The 18329-nt window shown below is 34.1% G+C and overlaps 1 protein-coding gene across 2 annotated transcripts; it reads left to right on the top strand.

The window, feature by feature from the left end:
• The first annotated feature begins 994 nt into the window (after nucleotides 1-994).
• Nucleotides 995-17255, top strand: LOC105037632 (uncharacterized). Of its 2 annotated transcripts, XR_012136365.1 has the most exons (3): nucleotides 995-1426; nucleotides 15484-15666; nucleotides 16938-17255. XR_012136365.1 is itself a non-coding variant. In XM_073247927.1 (2 exons), exons 1-2 carry the CDS (start codon nucleotides 1115-1117, stop codon nucleotides 15601-15603), a joined length of 432 nt encoding a protein of 143 aa, XP_073104028.1. In that variant the 5' UTR covers nucleotides 995-1114; the 3' UTR covers nucleotides 15604-15918. The 2 variants fall into 2 exon arrangements, 1 of the variants encoding a protein (XP_073104028.1); XM_073247927.1 differs by lacking the exon at nucleotides 16938-17255 and having other exon boundaries at nucleotides 15484-15918.
• The last annotated feature ends 1074 nt before the right edge of the window (nucleotides 17256-18329 follow it).

An 18329-nucleotide genomic window follows, 5' to 3' on the forward strand; every position in this document is an offset into this window, starting at 1 on the left:
TTTTTGTTTAATACCGGAGCGTCATAATCTTTGTGAAGGGATATCATAATTTTTAAGAAAGAGTATCATAAATTTTAAGAAAGGATGTCATAATTTTTTCTAAAGAACAAGAGTGATATAATTTTTTTAAAGGAGTATCATAATTTTTTTTGAAGGGGGTGTCATAATCAAAGAAAAGAGATATTTTTATCATATAAAATTTTTAAATAAAAAAACGATCTGCGGGCATTAAATACATATTGGAAAGTGATGACTATATGAATCAATCTGATAAGGTGCTGCGCTCCACGTCAAATTTTCTATACTGCCCACGGTGCACAAAATTTTTTTCTATTTTTTTATATAATAAATAAATAAATAATAAAAAATTTTGTGCACCGCAGACAGTATAAAAAATTCAACACGGAGTACACCGCTTTGTTTGATTGATCCACGTAGCCATCATTTTTCAATGCACATTTAATATCAGTAAATTAATTTTTTTATTTTAAAATTTTATATGATGAAAATATATTTTTTTAAATTATAATATTTATTTTTTAAAAATTATAATATTTTTTCCATATAAAAATTATGACGTTTCGTTTCAATTTAATATTTTCTACAAAAATATCATAAATTTTATAAAAAATATTATAATTTTTAAAAAAATATTTTTATCATATAAAATTTTTAAATAAAAATTAATTTATTAATATTAAATATATATTAAAAAATAATAACTACTTAAATCAACCGAATAACCTGATGTGCTTAGCGTCGGATTTTCTACACTGGTGCACAAAGGATCTCTCAATAAATAAAGATCCAATTGCAGTCCAAAATATGGCGATAACAAAGCATGATTCCCAATGTTCCCCAGCTTCATGCACGACAACGGAAGCATCTCAATCAAGACCGTCCAATATCTTGTCTCCATCCAAAAATTTTGCTTTATTGGACGGTCTATAATTATTTTACGAGTACATAATATGTTTAAAAGGAGCATCGTCTATATCTCTTCCGATCGCAGTAAGCTCTCTTCGCTTGCATTCGAGGCGCCTCTTCCTTTTCTCGCCCCCTCAAACACCAAATCCTCGATTCTCGCGCTCTCGTCGGCGGCGGAGCTCCGACCATGTCGGCTACAAGCAGCTTCTCCACATGCATCAGCCGCGAGCCGGCGCCGGTCGTGCTCCGCTGCCCGGCTCTGCTGCCATCCAGCGTGCTGCCGTCGAGGAGATGGCGGGCGGCCGTTGTGCTGCGCGTGGCGGCGGTCTCCAGAGCCACGTCTGCGGAGGCAGCACCGGCGAAGAAGAGGCAGCCCAGGGGCATCACCAAGCCCCGGCCCGTCTCCTCGGAGCTCCAGGCGCTGCTGGGCGTCAAGGAGATCCGTCGCACCCAAGCCCTCAAGCAGATATGGGCCTATGTCAAAGAGAACAATCTCCAGGTCTCTCCCCCAACCTCTACTTGCCTCTCTCTTTTCCCTAAATTGAATAATTCTTAATGCTGTAATCTGGTATTCAGAATCGGATAATATTTGCCTACATATTATTTGTCGTGGATGCTTCTCATGTTGTGTAATTGACTGTTTGTTGCGGGATAATGGACGCAGGTGTTAGGAGAATGTATTGAGTGGTTAAAAATTGAGTTTTGAAGCTAAATTTGCCTTTGCTTGGGGTTTGGTTATCACATTAAACAAACTACGGCCATTTGGTACTGACACACATGGTGCTGGTGATGTGAGAAATGTCTTCAACTTTTCTTGTAGAATCTTTATGCAAGTCAATTCCTGGGGCAGCAGATTCGTAAATGTTTTCTGGCATTTCCTGTATGCATACATCCAATAAAATATTGTACCGTTGCCCTTAGAGTTCCTCCTGCAAAACATTTCCCAACAATGTTATCATTGTTGTCACCCAAGTTTTTTCGCATAAACATGGGCCTGCATTGGAGAGTGAATTCAATTCAATAAAAAACGTAAGCAATTGGGAACTTTGGGATTGGAATGACAGAGTTAGGAAAAGGGCAGAGACAAAGTCAACCCTCGTTCGCAAGCTCTAACCACTGCGTGATGAAAGAGGTCTTTCCTTGATCTTTTTCTTCAGTTGATAGGGGGTGATGAAAAAAGTTCTTAATGTCATGTAGCTTTAGGTCAGCTTAGTTTGATTAAGGAAGAGGATAATATAAAATTTCTGAATAGTAAATGGAAAAGGCGGGCAGGGCAAAAAGAAAGAAGATTAGAACCGGCCTGTTATGACCCAAGCCTAAAGCCAAGCCCAATCAAAAAAAAAAAAAAAACCAGAGGATTAACGGGAGGAAGAAGACTTCCGTTCCTACCCTAATAAGGAGACCAAATTCGAGCAAAACCCTAAACCCTCCTCTATAAAATGGAAGCCCCTCCCTTCCTCGTCCGTCAATCACCGGAAAATCCCTCTTTCATCTCCTCTTTCTCTCGATTTTTCCTATTTCCTTGCTCTCAGATTAAAGGCTTTTGCCGGCGATTTCATGATTCAAAATACCAAAAGAGCAAGGTAATAAATCAAAGAATCCTCTCTTCAATTTCTTTTGATTATAAATCAGGATTTTTACCGATTTATTGCTGTTTTTTGGGAAAAAAATTCGAGATTTTGAGATCCCTATTTTGGCCGTCCGTGTGTGTATTTTCCGACGCCGTCCATCGCCGGCGAGCACCCGAACATGGAGCCGCGGCTGCGTCGCCCTGGGTTGAACCTCCACTCGCCGTTCCGACGAGACCTCCACGAGATTGGGATGGAGAAGAAGAGGGACCACGGTCTCCTGTTCTGTTTAAACGAAAGAAACGAAGGAAGAAGAAGAGAGGAGGAAAAAAAGAAAAAGGAAAAAAAAAGGAGAGAGAGAGAGATTTTCTCTCTGCTCTCTCTCTCTTCATCTTCTCTCTTCTTTTTCTCTCTTATTTTCTATTAGGATTGATGGATTTAAAAAAAAAAGGTAAAAAAAAAGTAAAGAAGGGTTTTTCTTTAATAGCTTAAATGGACCAATCAAAAATTCTGGACGCTATCACCGAGTCAATCCATGTGGGAACATTGGATTTTAGAAATTTTATTTTAATTATAATAAAATTTTGATCAAAATATGATATTTTGACATACCAGGTTTCGAGAAGGATTTATAGGATCCATAGTTTGGATTTGCTTTTGAGGTAAGTAGTGTTTTACCTTTACTGAATTTAGCTGGTAAATTATAAATTTGAATCATATTAATTCATGGTATGCTTATAATTGAAGATATTTGTTGAAATTAATTATGATTGAAGATATTTGTTGAAATTAATTATGATTGAAGATATTTGTTGAAATTAATTATGATGATGTATGATCATAAAGGATGATACGATTGATTGATTCGAATATCATTTATTTATATTATTATTTAACTAATATATGAAATTGAAAGATAATATGATTTGACAACCTGACTATGTAAAGGATCCCGCTAATGGAGGTTAATATGTTGGCAATTGATTTGTCCTGAGGATTTATATCACCAGCGAGACCAGCGACATGTCGTCAGCGAGACCAGCAGTTCCGAAGGATTTTGCTGCCAAATGATTTGCAGTTTATCGCAAGAAGATACGCGGTATTATGATCCTGTCACAGAGAAAATATGGTCATAGTTCATGGTTGATAAGAAGAATATAAGAAATTTGATGAATTTGAGATGACAAACATAATTTAAAATTATGATGAAATAAAAATTCATATATGATATTTGATAGTGCAATGAATTAAGATATGAATTCTTGAACTCATATATTTATTATGTTATTATCAGTAAACTGATATGTGTAATATTATTGTCTGATTTATTCACTTAAAGGTATATATTGCTTACTGGGCTATTTAGCTCATGATGAGTTTTTTATTTTCTTTTACAGATTCAAAAAATTAGCATGATGCGGGATTTCTATCGGGAGTGTGATTAGAGACGAAGTTAGCTTACCTTAATTGATTTAGGATTTCTTCAGAATTGATGCAAGATTTTATTTTAATGTTGACTTTGTCAGACTTTTACTTTTCTTTTGACATTGAATTTTGATTTGTTATTTGAACTAAGATTTGATCATTAAAAATTAAAATTTATTTAGCTTTTTGTTAATATCATGAGATGCCTTGCATACTTATGGAAAGTGTTTCTTATAAGTATGCGGCGGTTGCCATGATCTTCGACTTACAATCTTGGGTGGAGGCGTGATAATTTATATGGTATCAGAGCATAAGTAGATAGATAAAGATATGTAGAATCGAATGAATGAGTGATGGATAGATATTAGAGATATTGGGATGTTAGTTTATGATGATTATGACCTGACTACCTTAAATAAGTTTATAACTTTATTAAGGATAAGTTATCATCCCAATTTGACATAAGTCAATATGCCTCTACGACGAATGAAAAATACTCAAGGAGTTACAGGAAGGACATCCAATCCGCTTGGTGGTAACACTCCTCAGCTGAATAGTGGCACCTCTTAGCAAGAGGATATCATTGACCCTACTGAAAATATTCCGACGGTGTAGGAAAGTCGAATATGACCAGTTAATGTAGATCTTAGTCGGAGTAGTGCAAACACAGCAACAGTTGCCTCAACAACAACAAATACAACAACATGCGTAGCCACATCAGCATCCTCCACTGATATATGGACATGGAGAATATCCAGTGCAGAGGAATAATATCGTGGAGTTTAAGAAGTTGGCTCCTCAGCCTTCAAAGGGACCATCGAGCACTAAAAGCTGACAACTGGATTATGGAGATGGAGAAGGCATTTGTCGTACAAGAATGCCATGATGATGAGAAGATCCGCTATAGAGCATATCTGTTACAAAGTGAGGCATACAACTGGTGGCGGATATTTGAACAAAAATATGAACATGATAGGATACACTCAGTTGGGAGAGATTCAAGGCGAATTCTTTGACAAGTACTTTCCTAAAGTGTCAGAATACAGAAAGAGCAAGAATTTATTCATTTAAAACAAGAGAGCAGATCCGTTGCAGAATATGAAGCTAAATTCATGGAGTTAGCTAAGTTTGTTCCAAGATTGATTGAAATTGAGTAAGATAGAGTACATAAATTTGAAATAGAGCTGAAGACAGAAATTAAAAAACAAGTTGTACCCTATGAGTTAACTACTTATGCCTCAGTTGTGAATAAAGCATTAAATTGAGAGAGAGGTTAATGAAGCACATGCTAAGAGAGAACGGAATCAGAAAAAGAGAAATAGGTTTGGTGAAACTCAAGGATGAAATAAAACCGTAAGGTCCAGCAAAGAAGCCAGCAAATGATAAGAATCATGAGAATGAGATGGGTAGATGTTCGAGATGTGACCGAAGAGATCATGAGTCTTCTAATTGCCCATGGAATACTGGTTCTTGTTTTAACTGTGGACAGAAGGGACACAAAATTACAGATTGCCCCCAGAGGAACGAGAATAGATCCACTCAAACAAAGGATGGAGGTCAAAAGCCGAAAACTCAAGGAAGAGTTTATGCACTCACGCAACAGGATGCTCAAACCTCTAATACTGTGGTGATAGGTACTATTCTATGTCTGGTATCTATGCTTCTATTTTGTTTGATTCTGGTGCTACATATTTCTTTATATCCACTATTTTTATTAGACAACATGATATAGTATGTGAACTATGAAAATAAATTATATGTTGAGACATCGGTAGGTGGTATTTTGAGTATCGAAACTATGTGCAAGTCATGTAGGATCCAAATAGGAGAAAAAGAATTACCAGCAGATTTGGTGGTCCTGGATATGCATGATTTTGATGTCATTCTAGGAATGGATTGGTTTGCTACTTATCATGCCTCTGTGGATTGTCATGAAAAGAGAGTGAACTTTCAAATGTTGGATGAATTAGTATTCAGTTTTGATGGAAGTACAGGAACCACCTCTCACGTATCATTTCCTTTGTGCAAGCCAGACAGATGCTAAGAAAGGGATGTAGAGGTTATCCGGTATCAATAAAGAATACAGAACATGATGAATTAAGGTTACAAGATATTCTGTTGTGAATGAATTTTCAGATGTATTCATTGATGATTTACTCGGACTATCATCGGACAGAAAAATTAAATTTACCATTGAGTTGGCACCCAATGCAAGTCCGATTTCTAAAGCCCCTTATCGAATGGCCCCATGGAGTTGAAGGAGTTAAAAGATCAGTTATAGAATTTGTTGGATAAGGGTTTTATAAGATCCAGTGTATCTCCTTGGGGAGCTTCAGTTTTGTTTGTGAAAAAAAAAATGGAAGTATGAGGCTTGTATCGACTATAGGGAGTTGAACAAGATTACTATAAAAATAAGTATCCTCTATCTCGAATCAATGATTTGTTTGATCAGTTGCAAGGTGCACAAGTTTTTTCTAAAATTGATCTTCGTTCAAGATATCATCAATTAAAAATCAAAGCAGAGGACATACCAAAGACTGCATTTAGAACTCGTTATGGACACTTGAATTTTTAGTGATGCCATTTGGATTAACCAATGCTCCAGCGGCCTTCATGGATTTAATGAACAGAATATTCAAATCCTACCTTGATAAATTTGTTGTCGTGTTCATTAATGATATCTTGGTATATTTAAGAAGCAAATTGAAATATGAGGAATATTTGCGGTGTGTACTACAAATATTAAGGAAAAAGAAACTTTATGCCAAATTAAAGAAGTGCGAATTTTGATTAACAAAATAGCATTTTTGGGACACATCGTGTCTAAAGATGGAATTTCTGTGGATCCAACAAAAGTGGAAGCTGTGGTGCAGTGGAACAGACCCACATTTTTTCGAGATTCGAAGTTTTTTGAGAATGGCAGGTTATTACAAATGATTTATGGAAGGATTCTCCCGCATAGCTGCACCTTTGACTTGTCTTATTCAAAAAAGATTAAATTTGAGTGGACCGAGGATTGTGAACAAAGTTTTCAAGAGTTAAAACAATGATTAGTTTCAGTCCTTATTTTTATTATACCAATAGGAAATGAAGGATTCACAATATATAGTGATGCATTTAAAAAGGGACTTGGCTGTGTATTGATGCAACATGGTAAGGTAGTGGCTTACGTCTCAAGACAATTGAAGCCATATGAACAGAATTATTCGACACATGATTTGGAGTTAGCAGCAGTGATTTTTATCCTGAAAATCTAGAGGCATCATTTATACGGTGTGTAATGTGAAGTATTTATAGATCATAAGAGTTTGAAGTATATTTTTATGCAGAAGAAATTAAATATGAGATAGAGAAGGTGGTTAGAACTGTTGAAGGATTATGATTTAACAATTCATTATCATCTTGGAAAAGCTAATGTTGTTGCTGATGCCCTTAGTAGAAAATCCATGAAAAATTTGGCTATTTTAATCACACATCAACGCCAATTATTGGAGGATATAAGAAAACTAGAATTAGATATTCAAGTATATGATTCAGCAGTATGATTAGCCAACATGAGGGTTCAGCCAACACTTATTGAAAGAATTAAAGTCACCTAGAATGGTGATCCACAATTAATGAAAATAAGGGATTCAGTGGAAGCTGGTATTCAATCTGAATTCAAGATGCATGATGATGATTCGTTGAGATTCGAAAATAGAATTTGCATACCTAATGATTCAGTACTCAAACAAGAAATACTTCAGGAAGCCCATTAGACCGGTTATACAGTTCGTCCGGAAGGTACTAAGATGTATAGAGACTTAAAAGAAATGTACTAGTGGAATAATATGAAGAGAGAGATCGCTCAATTTGTGGCTCAATATTTGATGTGTCAACAGGTTAAAGTTGAACATCAGAGATCCACAAGACTACTTCAACCCCTTGATATTCCAGTATGAAAGTGAGAATATATCACTATGGATTTTATAACTGAACTACCTAAGACTCTAAGTAAAAATGATGCAGCCTGGGTGATTGTGGACTGATTGACAAAGTCTATACACTTTCTATCAATTAGAGTTGGGTTCACTTTGAAAAGACTAGCAAAATTATATATGAAAGAAATTATAAGGCTATATGAAATTTCAGTGACCATTGTATCGGATCGAGACATCAGATTTATATCATAGTTTTGGAAGAGCTTATACAAGGCATTAGGAACAAAGTTGAACTTTAGTACAGCTTTTCATCACAGATTGATGGTCAGTTAGAGAGAACTATTCAGATCTTAGAAATATGTTGAGAACCTGTGTTTTAGATATGAAAGGTTCATGGGATGAGCATCTACCTTTGATTGAGTTTGCTTATAATAACAGTCATCAGGCTAGCATTGGTATGGCACCTTATGAAGCATTATATGGTAGAAGATGTCGATCATCGATTTATGGGATGATATTGCGAGCGAAAAATATTGAGTCCCAAATTGTTAACAAACAGTCGAGAAGATTCAATTAATCAAAGAGCGACTTCGGACAGCACAAAGTAGACAGAAAAGTTATGCAGATAACAGGAGACGGAAATTCGAATTTCAAATTGGTGACTGTATTTTTCAAATATCTCCTTCAAAAGGAATCTCAAGGTTTGACATTCGGGGCAAATTGAATCCTAGATATGTGGGTCTATTCGAGATTTTGAAAGAATTGGTGAGGTAGCTTATAGACTTGCCTTACCACCTTCACTTGCTGGAGTGCATGATGTTTTTCATATTTCTATATTGAAGAAATATTTGCCAGAGTCAAGTCACATCGTAGAACTTGAATCCTTGCAAGTTAAAAAAGATCTATCATATAAAGAATATCTGTATGGATCATGGACTGTAAAGAACAAGTGCTAAGGCGTCGTAACATTTCCTATGTTAAGGTACAATGGAGTGACATTCGAAAAGAGAAGCCACTTGGAACTAGAGAAGAAATGAAGCAGAAATATCCCCAGCTCTTCGAGACCACAGGTATGAAAAATTTCGAGGACGAAATTTTTTTTAGGGGTAAAGAATGTTATGACCCAAGCCCAAAGCCCAAGCCCAATAAAAAAAAAAAAGGAGATTAACAGGAGGAAGAAGACTCCTATTGAGAGTCTTCTTCCTACCCTAATAAGGAGACCAAATCCGAGCAAAATCCTAAATCTTCCTCTATAAAATGGAAGCCCCTCGTCCATCAATCATCGAAAAATCCCTCTTTCATCTCTTCTTTCTCTCGATTTTTCTTATTTTCTTGCTCTCGAATTAAAGGCTTTTGCCGACGATTTCGTGGCCAAAAACACCGCAAAGAGCAAGGTAATGAATCAAAGAATCCTCTCTTCAATTTTTTTGATTATAAATCAGGATTTCTACCGACTTATTGCTGTTTTTTGGGGAAAAAATTCGGGATTTTGAAACCCCTATTTTGGCCGTCCATGTGTGTGTTTTTCGTGCCGTCATCACCGGCGAGCATCTGAACATGGAGCCGCGGTGCGCTGCCCTGGGTTGAACCCCCACTCGTCGTTTCGGCGAGACCTCCACGAGATTGGAACAAGAAGAAGGGGGACCATGGTCCTCTATTCTGTTTAAATGAAGGAAGAAGAAGAGAGGAGGAAAAAAAGAAAAAAAAAAAAAGAAAAGAAAAAAAAAAGAGAAGAGAGACTCTCTCTCTCTGCTCTCTCTCTTCCATCTTTTCTCTTCTTTCTCTTTTTATTTTCTATTAGGATTGATGGATTTTTAAAAAAAAAGGTAAAAAAAAGTAAAGAAGGATTTTTCTTTAACAGTTTAGATGGACCAATCAAAAATCTTGGTTGCTATCACCTAGTCAATCCATATGGGGACATTGGATTTTAGGAATTTTATTTTAATTATGATAAATTTTGATCAAAATATGATATTTTGACATACCAGTTCAGAGAAAGATTTTCTGGATTTATAGGATCCATAGTTTGGATTTGCTTTTGAGGTAAGTAGTGTTTTACCTTTACTGAATTTATCTGATAAATTATAAATTTGAATCATATTAATTCATGGTATGCTTATGATTGAAGATATTTGTTGAAATTAATTATAATTAAAGATATTTGTTGAATTTAACTATGATTGAAGATATTTGTTGAAATTAATTATGATGATGTATGATCATAAAGAATGATATGATTGATTGATTCGAATATCATTTATTTATATTATTATTGAAATAATATATAAAATTAGAAGATGATATGATTTGACAATCTGACTATATAAAGGATCCCGTCAATGGGGGTTAATACGTTGGCAATTGATTTGTCTTGAGAATTTATGTCACCGGCGAGACTAGCGACAAACCATCAGCGAGACCAGTGATTCCGAAGGATTTTGTTGCCAGATGATTTGCAGCTTATCGCAAGAAGATACGTGGTGTTATGACCATGCCACAGGAAAAATGTGGTCATGGTTCATGGTTGATAAGAAGAACGTAAGAAATTTGATGAATTTGAAATTGTAATGAAATGAAAATTTATATATAAATATTTGATAGTGCGATGAATTAAGATATGAATTCTTAAACTTATATATTTATTATGTTATTATCAGTAAACTGATATGTGTAATATTATTGCCTGATTTATTCAGTTAAAGGTATACATTGCTTACTGGGCTATTTAGCTCATGATGAGTTTTCTATTTTCTTTTACAGATTCAGAAAATTAGCATGATGCGGGATTTCTATTGAGAGTGCGATTAGAGACGGAGTTAGCTTACCTTAATTGATTTAGAATTTTTCAGAATTGATGCAAGATTTTATTTTAATGTTGACTTTGTCAAATTTTTACTTTCCTTTTGGCACTAAGTTTTGATTTGTTATTTGAACTAAGGTTTGATTATTAAAAATTGAAATTTATTTAGCTTTTTGTTTATGATATCATGATGAGATGCCTTGCATGCTTATAGGAAGAGTTTTTTATAAGTATGCGATGGTTGCTATGACCTTCGACTGACAATCTTGGGTCGGAGGCATGACACAACCACTTAAAACACTTCTTATGGAATACTTTAAGGCTCTACAAGGTGATTTAGCTGATTTTCATAGCCAGTTGTCAACCTAAACCAATCCTCTAGGCGAAATATTTATCTGATATGCTTGGAGCACGGGGCAAGCCAGCCATTGATTTAGAAGGCTACTTGGTACCTAAAAGCGTTACTTTGCATTATGTTGTTTGAATATATGGAGATTTAGCCATGCTTATTCTTGTTTTGTTAGTCTTTTTTCTCAACATTCTAGTGTTACAGTCTTACAGGCCTTTTGTGTCATAAAATTGTCTTTAAGTTGTTCAGAAATGCATCGGCCATGTAGCATCCAAAAAGTTATTTTCACTAATTCACTCATCTTTGTTTCTGTTAGATATGATGTTTTTCTTTTCCATTCTTTTTTATAAAAATACAAGATATTGAGATCATCACTCTGTGGTATTCTTTGCCCATCTTGTTTGGCACCTTTCTTCTAATTCGACTGCACTAAAACCTCATTTGTATAGTCTGGTAGTACGCTATGGAATTTTTTGTCCTTGTTCCCCATCAATTGTCTGGATAATCCTAATTTAGTGTGAAACCTCTTTGGGTTATCAACAAAGTTAGTTTTCCATCTAATAAAAATATTTGTGATATACTATTTTTGTTATCAATAACAAGTTAATACTCAATGAATCTACAGTGATGTGAGCCCGATGCATCTTGTCTGAAAGTTCACTTATGTCCGCAAAGCTGCTTTCAAATTATCGTTACATGTTTTTAAAAATCTTAATGTACTGTTTATACACACCTTTCCATCTTAATGCCCATCACACAAAGCTATCCCACATTGAATCAAGTATTATCTTTAAAACAACTATGATAACTGGTTGTTCTTTTTTTTTTATTAAGCCTAAGCACAATAATAGCTTCTGTTGTTAAACTTGTTAAACTCTAAGTTCTATATAATAGTGAAGAAGCTTAAGTTACTGTTGGGATGTAATAATTTACCAGGTCTCAAAAGACATTGTCCTTAAAAATTTAACAGTTCAAAGTTGAAACAGATGGATTGTTGCTTTACTAGAGAGCTTAAAAATAATATGGTTCTAGTGTTGGTGCACTCCATAAATTGGATAGAGATTGGACACCCATGGGTCATGATGGAGCATTAAGTACTAGAAGTTTTTAGCACTAACTGTAAGAATCATCAGAACCCAGAGAACATGATGAAGGACTTGAAAACCCATGGAACCTAGTGGAGCAGCATTGCACTAATGTGGAAAGGCTTGGATTCCCATAGAACATGGAGATTTGAATAGATGATATTTGGGTAACACTGCATGTAAAGTGACTAGATTGAATTGAGAGGTGCAGAAGAGCTTCCCTTTCTTGTGAGCAATTGGAATTTCCAAGTCCTCATGATCATCAGACTAGTAGGTACGTTCTCAAGGTTTGCTCCTTTCACCTTTGTTTAACTGTTGGCTAGTTACTAATGGTTCACCCATTGTTGAAACATCTAAAGCATTCTTTGGCTGAGGGGTCTTAAAATGTTTTGGAAGCAAAGGAATGGGCACCATTGCAAATTTATTGTTTTGATTGTCAAAATTCTCTGTTTTTCACCGTGGAGTAGATATGAATGGAGCATACTCCAAGATTGCATCTGCCAATCCATTATGAAGGAACATTTTATATCCTTTAGACATACAAGAATTGCTAGGGAAACAAGATTGATCGCGTAATCTCTTAATTGATACTGCTTTTTTAGGTTAAGAAACACATTTGCCTGCTAGAATAGCGACCCAAATGAACAATTCTGTTTTCTTTTTTTTTTTTTTTTTTGGTCATGCTTGCACATAGATACATCATGACACATGTGCCATGAGTATGTGCCCTGGATGCCACTAGGTTGTAGTTTCCATGAATTACCCAGTCGAAATTAAGAAAGAAAAATTTTGAACGAACAAGGGGGGACATTGCAATCCCGATCTTGCCCAAGTGAAGGATGGAAATTGACTTCTGATTTTAAAGGTTGTCGGAAGAGATCATATTCAATGGCTTTAATCTTCATTTTGCAACACCAATATTCAAATTTATAAAACTGAATCTAGCCTCAAATTTGATCGATCTTGTTGTAGTCTCTTAATCTATAAACACATAGGACACATGCACGCGCATGCGCACTCACATCTATATATATATATATATATATAATATATATATATATATATATAATATATATACATATACATATACATACATACATATACATACATATATACATAATATAATATAATACATATATATACATACATATATATATACATAATATATATAATACATATACATATATATACATACATATATATACATACATATAATATATATACATACATATACATATATATACATACATATACATATATAACATACATATATATATATAAATATATATACATAATATATATATACATATATATACATAATATAATATATATATATAATAATATAATACATAATATATATATATATAATATATATAATACATATATATATATATATATATATACACATATATACATACATATATATATATATATATATAGAGAGAGAGAGAGAGACTTGGCTAAACTTAGTGGATTTCCACTCAGTTTTGGTCTGATCTAGATTGGATGATATCGGTTCCACATTGATAATCCGAGCCACTGAATGTGATTTGCTGCCTCCAAATTGCTTACATACTAAAAATCATGTGATTTAGACACCCCTACCCGATGCATAAGTTAAAAATTTGGATAGTCTAAATAATATTAAATTATACTTTTTTTTATCACTTGTTGTATAGGCGAGGGTGTCTAAAATCACATGAGTTGTGGTGTGTAAGCAATTTGGTAATAGATCATATCTAACAGCCTAGATCATCAATGTTTGAACCTCCATCGTTCAGATTAGACCTGACATGATCTAAGTAGACATCCACTCGAAAGTAGCCAAGTCCATCTCTCTCTCTCTCTCTCCATATATATATATATATATATATATATATATATATATATGTATGTATGTATGTATGTATGTATGTATATGTATGTATATGTATATGTATATAGTGTTTTTCTAGAAGCCATCTTAGGAGCAAGTCCAAAATCATTGAAATACGGCATCTTTGTGAAAATTTATGCCTTTAAAACATTAGAAGAAAATCATCACTAGAGTACAGCTATGGCTTTCAGGCAGTTTTTGACCCAAAAAACATTGAAATGCTGTTAAGGAAATTGAGATATTAATTATAAATCTTGTAGAGCTCTTTCCAAGAAGTCTAAGAAATTTATTTTTCTGTAAGAAGTTATGACTTTTGAAAGATTGCTTGTATCATGTAGAGTGTAGCTGATATTTGATCTAGCAGATCTCCTAATTACAAGCCAATGTAATTATTTATCGAACATTTTATTTCCAAAAATACAACTTTAACAAGACTATCTTATGCAATATGATTTTGACAATTTTTGATAATTAGGTAACAACTAGCGGTAACATTTGATTATATCTCCCCTCTTACACATGCATTTTATGCATGCACTTTTACTAGTACATGTACATATATACGTGTATGAATATATGTATATATACATATATATAAGTATACATGCATATAGAATCCATCCAGTGTTCTAAATATTTTCTTTTGCATCTGCATTCATTAGCATTTTACCTAATGTTTTCAACATAAGCAAGGTAGCAGCTTAACATGTACTGTCTTGCTCAGTAATGTCAGTACTTGTAAGATACTTATGGATTATTCATGAGACAAGCTGGTTATGTATAAGATCCATTCCCTCCCCCACCCACAAAAACCAAAAAAAAAAAAAAAAAAAGAAAAGAAAAAAAGGGGATCTTATAATACCCGAATCCCAATTTCGATGAATTTGATACCTTTTCTTCTTTCTCATTCTTTTGCAACTTCTAAACCACTAAATGCCTACAATTGTAGAACACATTCATTGAATATATGCAATAGCTAAAAAACATTTGGGAACAGTTACAAGATGGATTGCCTTGAGTTTGGTTCATATGAATTTTTATTCTGGCTGATAAAGTTATATTCTATATTTAACGTTTTTTTGTGGGTTGAGTTGCCATTTTTTGTCTTAATTCATTATCATTGTTATATTGATTATCTCCATCAGTGCTATAGTATTTAGTATTAACAGTAATCTTTCATTCAATATTAGTACAAACTCGAATATGCATGTATATGCATTTATAATTATCCAAAAGCATAGCATGATTATTTTGTAGAAATAGGAGGATCTGAATTCTCTTGCTTGTATCTAACACTGAAACTAGTTGTAGCATCCAGATAAGATTGTTTATATGAGTTATCATGCTATGTAAATTTGGTTATTAATGTCCTTGTTATTAGACTCCATAGATTTTTTTAATATATAATATTTAGTTAATCTTTGTATGTCCTTGTTACTACATTACTATTTGGTTAGTCTTTGTACTTCACATCAGATCCTATAATTCAATGACATAGGTCATTGCGCATTTGTTCTTTGTTCTTTTTTACAGGATCCAGAGAACAAAAGGGTGATAGTTTGTGATGAGAAGCTGAAAAAAGTATTTGGAGGAAGAGATCGTGTTGGCTTCCTTGAAATCCCAGGATTGCTGAATCCTCACTTTTTGAAATGAAGAATCTTCTCAGGAGTTGGTTCCTGTACATGAATGACTCCTGGCTTTTCACTATTAAAGCAGGTGAAATACAACTATTGTCACACTGTGCAATCTAGTTTAGCGTATTTGTTACTCGTGGTTGGTGATGGTTTAGTATTTTGCCCTGCATCTGCTACAGTCTCTAGATTTTGTGGTCCTGTCTCGTTTGTTAACTGTTTGTTTCTCAGCTACATGAGTCAGACCTGTGTGTATGCGTGCAAGCGAACTTGATTACGTATCTATTCATGGATCCTCTTTGCTGAGCTCAATCACTTGGGTACTCAGCTTTATGAAGTTTTCAGTCCTGGTCTCTTGGAAACTGAACTTCTTTTTCATCTGAGGTCTGGGTTGCTTTATTTGCAAGGATAACTTTTTTTTCTTGGCAGCAAGTGTTATGTTATGTCATAACCTTCTCCTTGTTGTAATGTGCAAAAGCAGATATATATAAATGTCGATGCGTCAAACCGGGCCACGTTTTACCCTTTTGTTCTTTTTCTTTTTGATGAAGTTGCTAATATCATTGTATTATCGAATAATTGTGGCAGTGAAGTCATATTTAACCTCTCTCCAATGGTAAATTTCAGGCATAATCTTGCTGAAATTCAGTGAAAGAGGTAGTTCCTAGAAATGTCTTCACAGGAGAGATCATTTTTTAATTGCAATTCAGAATCCCAGCATTAAACAAAGGGAGAAAATAAAAAAATATGACCCGAGGCTACAACTTGATTTTGCTAGATGCACATGCAAGTAACTTGTCAAAAGCTTCTTTTTGAAATCATACTGTGGCAATCAGGCATCGATTGCTTTCCAATTTTCTTCTCTAGAGTTATTGATAATGGATTAACAGAGCGGTTGGTTTCTTCAAACATTACCATTTTTTTTTTGTGCCCATTTGTTTACAACACAAATGCATGAAGAAAGTTTCGACTATTGCTGGTTTTGGGAAACTCCTGCTAAGAACATCCCAGATAATGAAAAAACCTATGAGTAGCTGATTTGAAGTCATCTAATTTATCTATGCTGCTTGGTAATCTTTCTACTCTTACAATGAAAATGCAATTGCTATTCTGAAAAATTCTTTTGTTCACAATAAGAAATGTGCTTTTCAGTCTATTGCTTGACCACAAAATTTTAACCTAAACTTGCATGGATGTATCTATTATATCTTGTTGATCGTGTAACATGCTTGCATATTTCATTACTGATATTATAAATCATGACACATCTCCACCTTTCAGTTCACTTGATACAGATGCAAATCTTTTGTTGGCTAATATTAACTACCCTTTACTAGATTACTTTTTCTATGTCAGGCATCATTATGCATCATTATGGAATAGTATCAACCCAGCATGTGGGGCTCCTGTAAATGATCCAGGATTGTGAGCATATAAGAATGTAATTCTTTGGTGAACCAATTAAATTTGACAGGATGGCCCTGGTCATGTATAAGCAAGGAGCTGGGCAGAGGTGGGGAATTTGACAAAACACTATATATTGTAAATAATTTAGATATGAGGTTTTCTATTTTTCCCCCTCCGACAAGGAAAGTGAGTAGATTTTGTTGTTGTACAGACGGTGTACATCAATGAAGAGTAATGATTCTGCATGAAAAGGAATGATAATGATCATATTCTTATTTGCTTCACCTGAAAGAAAAGAGATGAGTTCCCTCCTCATGAGAGGATTGAGCAACAACAGAGCAGAATTATGTCGGTCTTTATACCGCACGCGTGAATGATGCAGTTACCTATATCTTGTTACAGTAAATCTGGTGCTGCCACAGCTTTGTAGGGGTTCGGTAGTCGCCTCCTGTTAGGAATTTAACTCTTGGAACAATGGAGCGTTTTCGCAATTGCTTGTCCTCATAAAGCTATTGGATTTAACCATCTATTTTTTTTCCCTGTGTTCACTGAAGGATGATTGCCATACTGTCATAAAAGATAGAAACTTATACAGACTGTGTCCAGCAACGGATAACGACGTGCAGAGTTATATACGTGTGGGGGCAATTCTTTGTATTTAAGGACATCAATTTTTTTTGCCAAAAAAAAAAAAAAAAAGACAACTTTACTCCAACGAGAATATTTTGTCTGGTTGTGCTTAAGCTTTAGCTTCTTCTTCTCATTAAAAAAAAAAAATCAAAAACTTTACCTTTGATTTTTTTAAATATTATTCTTTTAGAACTTAATTTTCAAAGTATCCTCATTTAAAATTTATTTTAATTTAAAAAATTACTAAAACATTCTAAATCTACTATTCTTTTCTCTACAATTTTTTTTCAAAAAAATTAGATCTAATTTTTTTTATACTTATTATTCAAAAATAATTCTTCTTCGTAGCTATATAAAGGTTGTTTTTTTTCTTCCTACTCAAGTGCTCTTTATTTTTGACATACTTTTATTTTTTTTGAAGCTATTAGTTTGATTTGTAAGATGAGAGAGAATCTTAAGGATTTTAGAGTAGGGACAAGGGTTTGGGATTAGGGATAAATTACAATAGAGAAGAGGATTAAATGAGAAAGAAAAATTTTGGAAAAAGAGGAAGAGTGCCATGAAATTATAGGTTGATTTCAGTTGAAATTATAGATTCAACCAACGATTTCATTTTAAAATCATGGGTTAGATTACCCATGATTTTAATGACACCTCAATAAGGTTCGACCCACGATTTTATGCATAAAATTTTATATCATTTAAATTACG

This window comes from Elaeis guineensis, chromosome 13 (genome assembly GCF_000442705.2).
Source record: "Elaeis guineensis isolate ETL-2024a chromosome 13, EG11, whole genome shotgun sequence".
NCBI lineage: Eukaryota > Viridiplantae > Streptophyta > Magnoliopsida > Arecales > Arecaceae > Elaeis > Elaeis guineensis.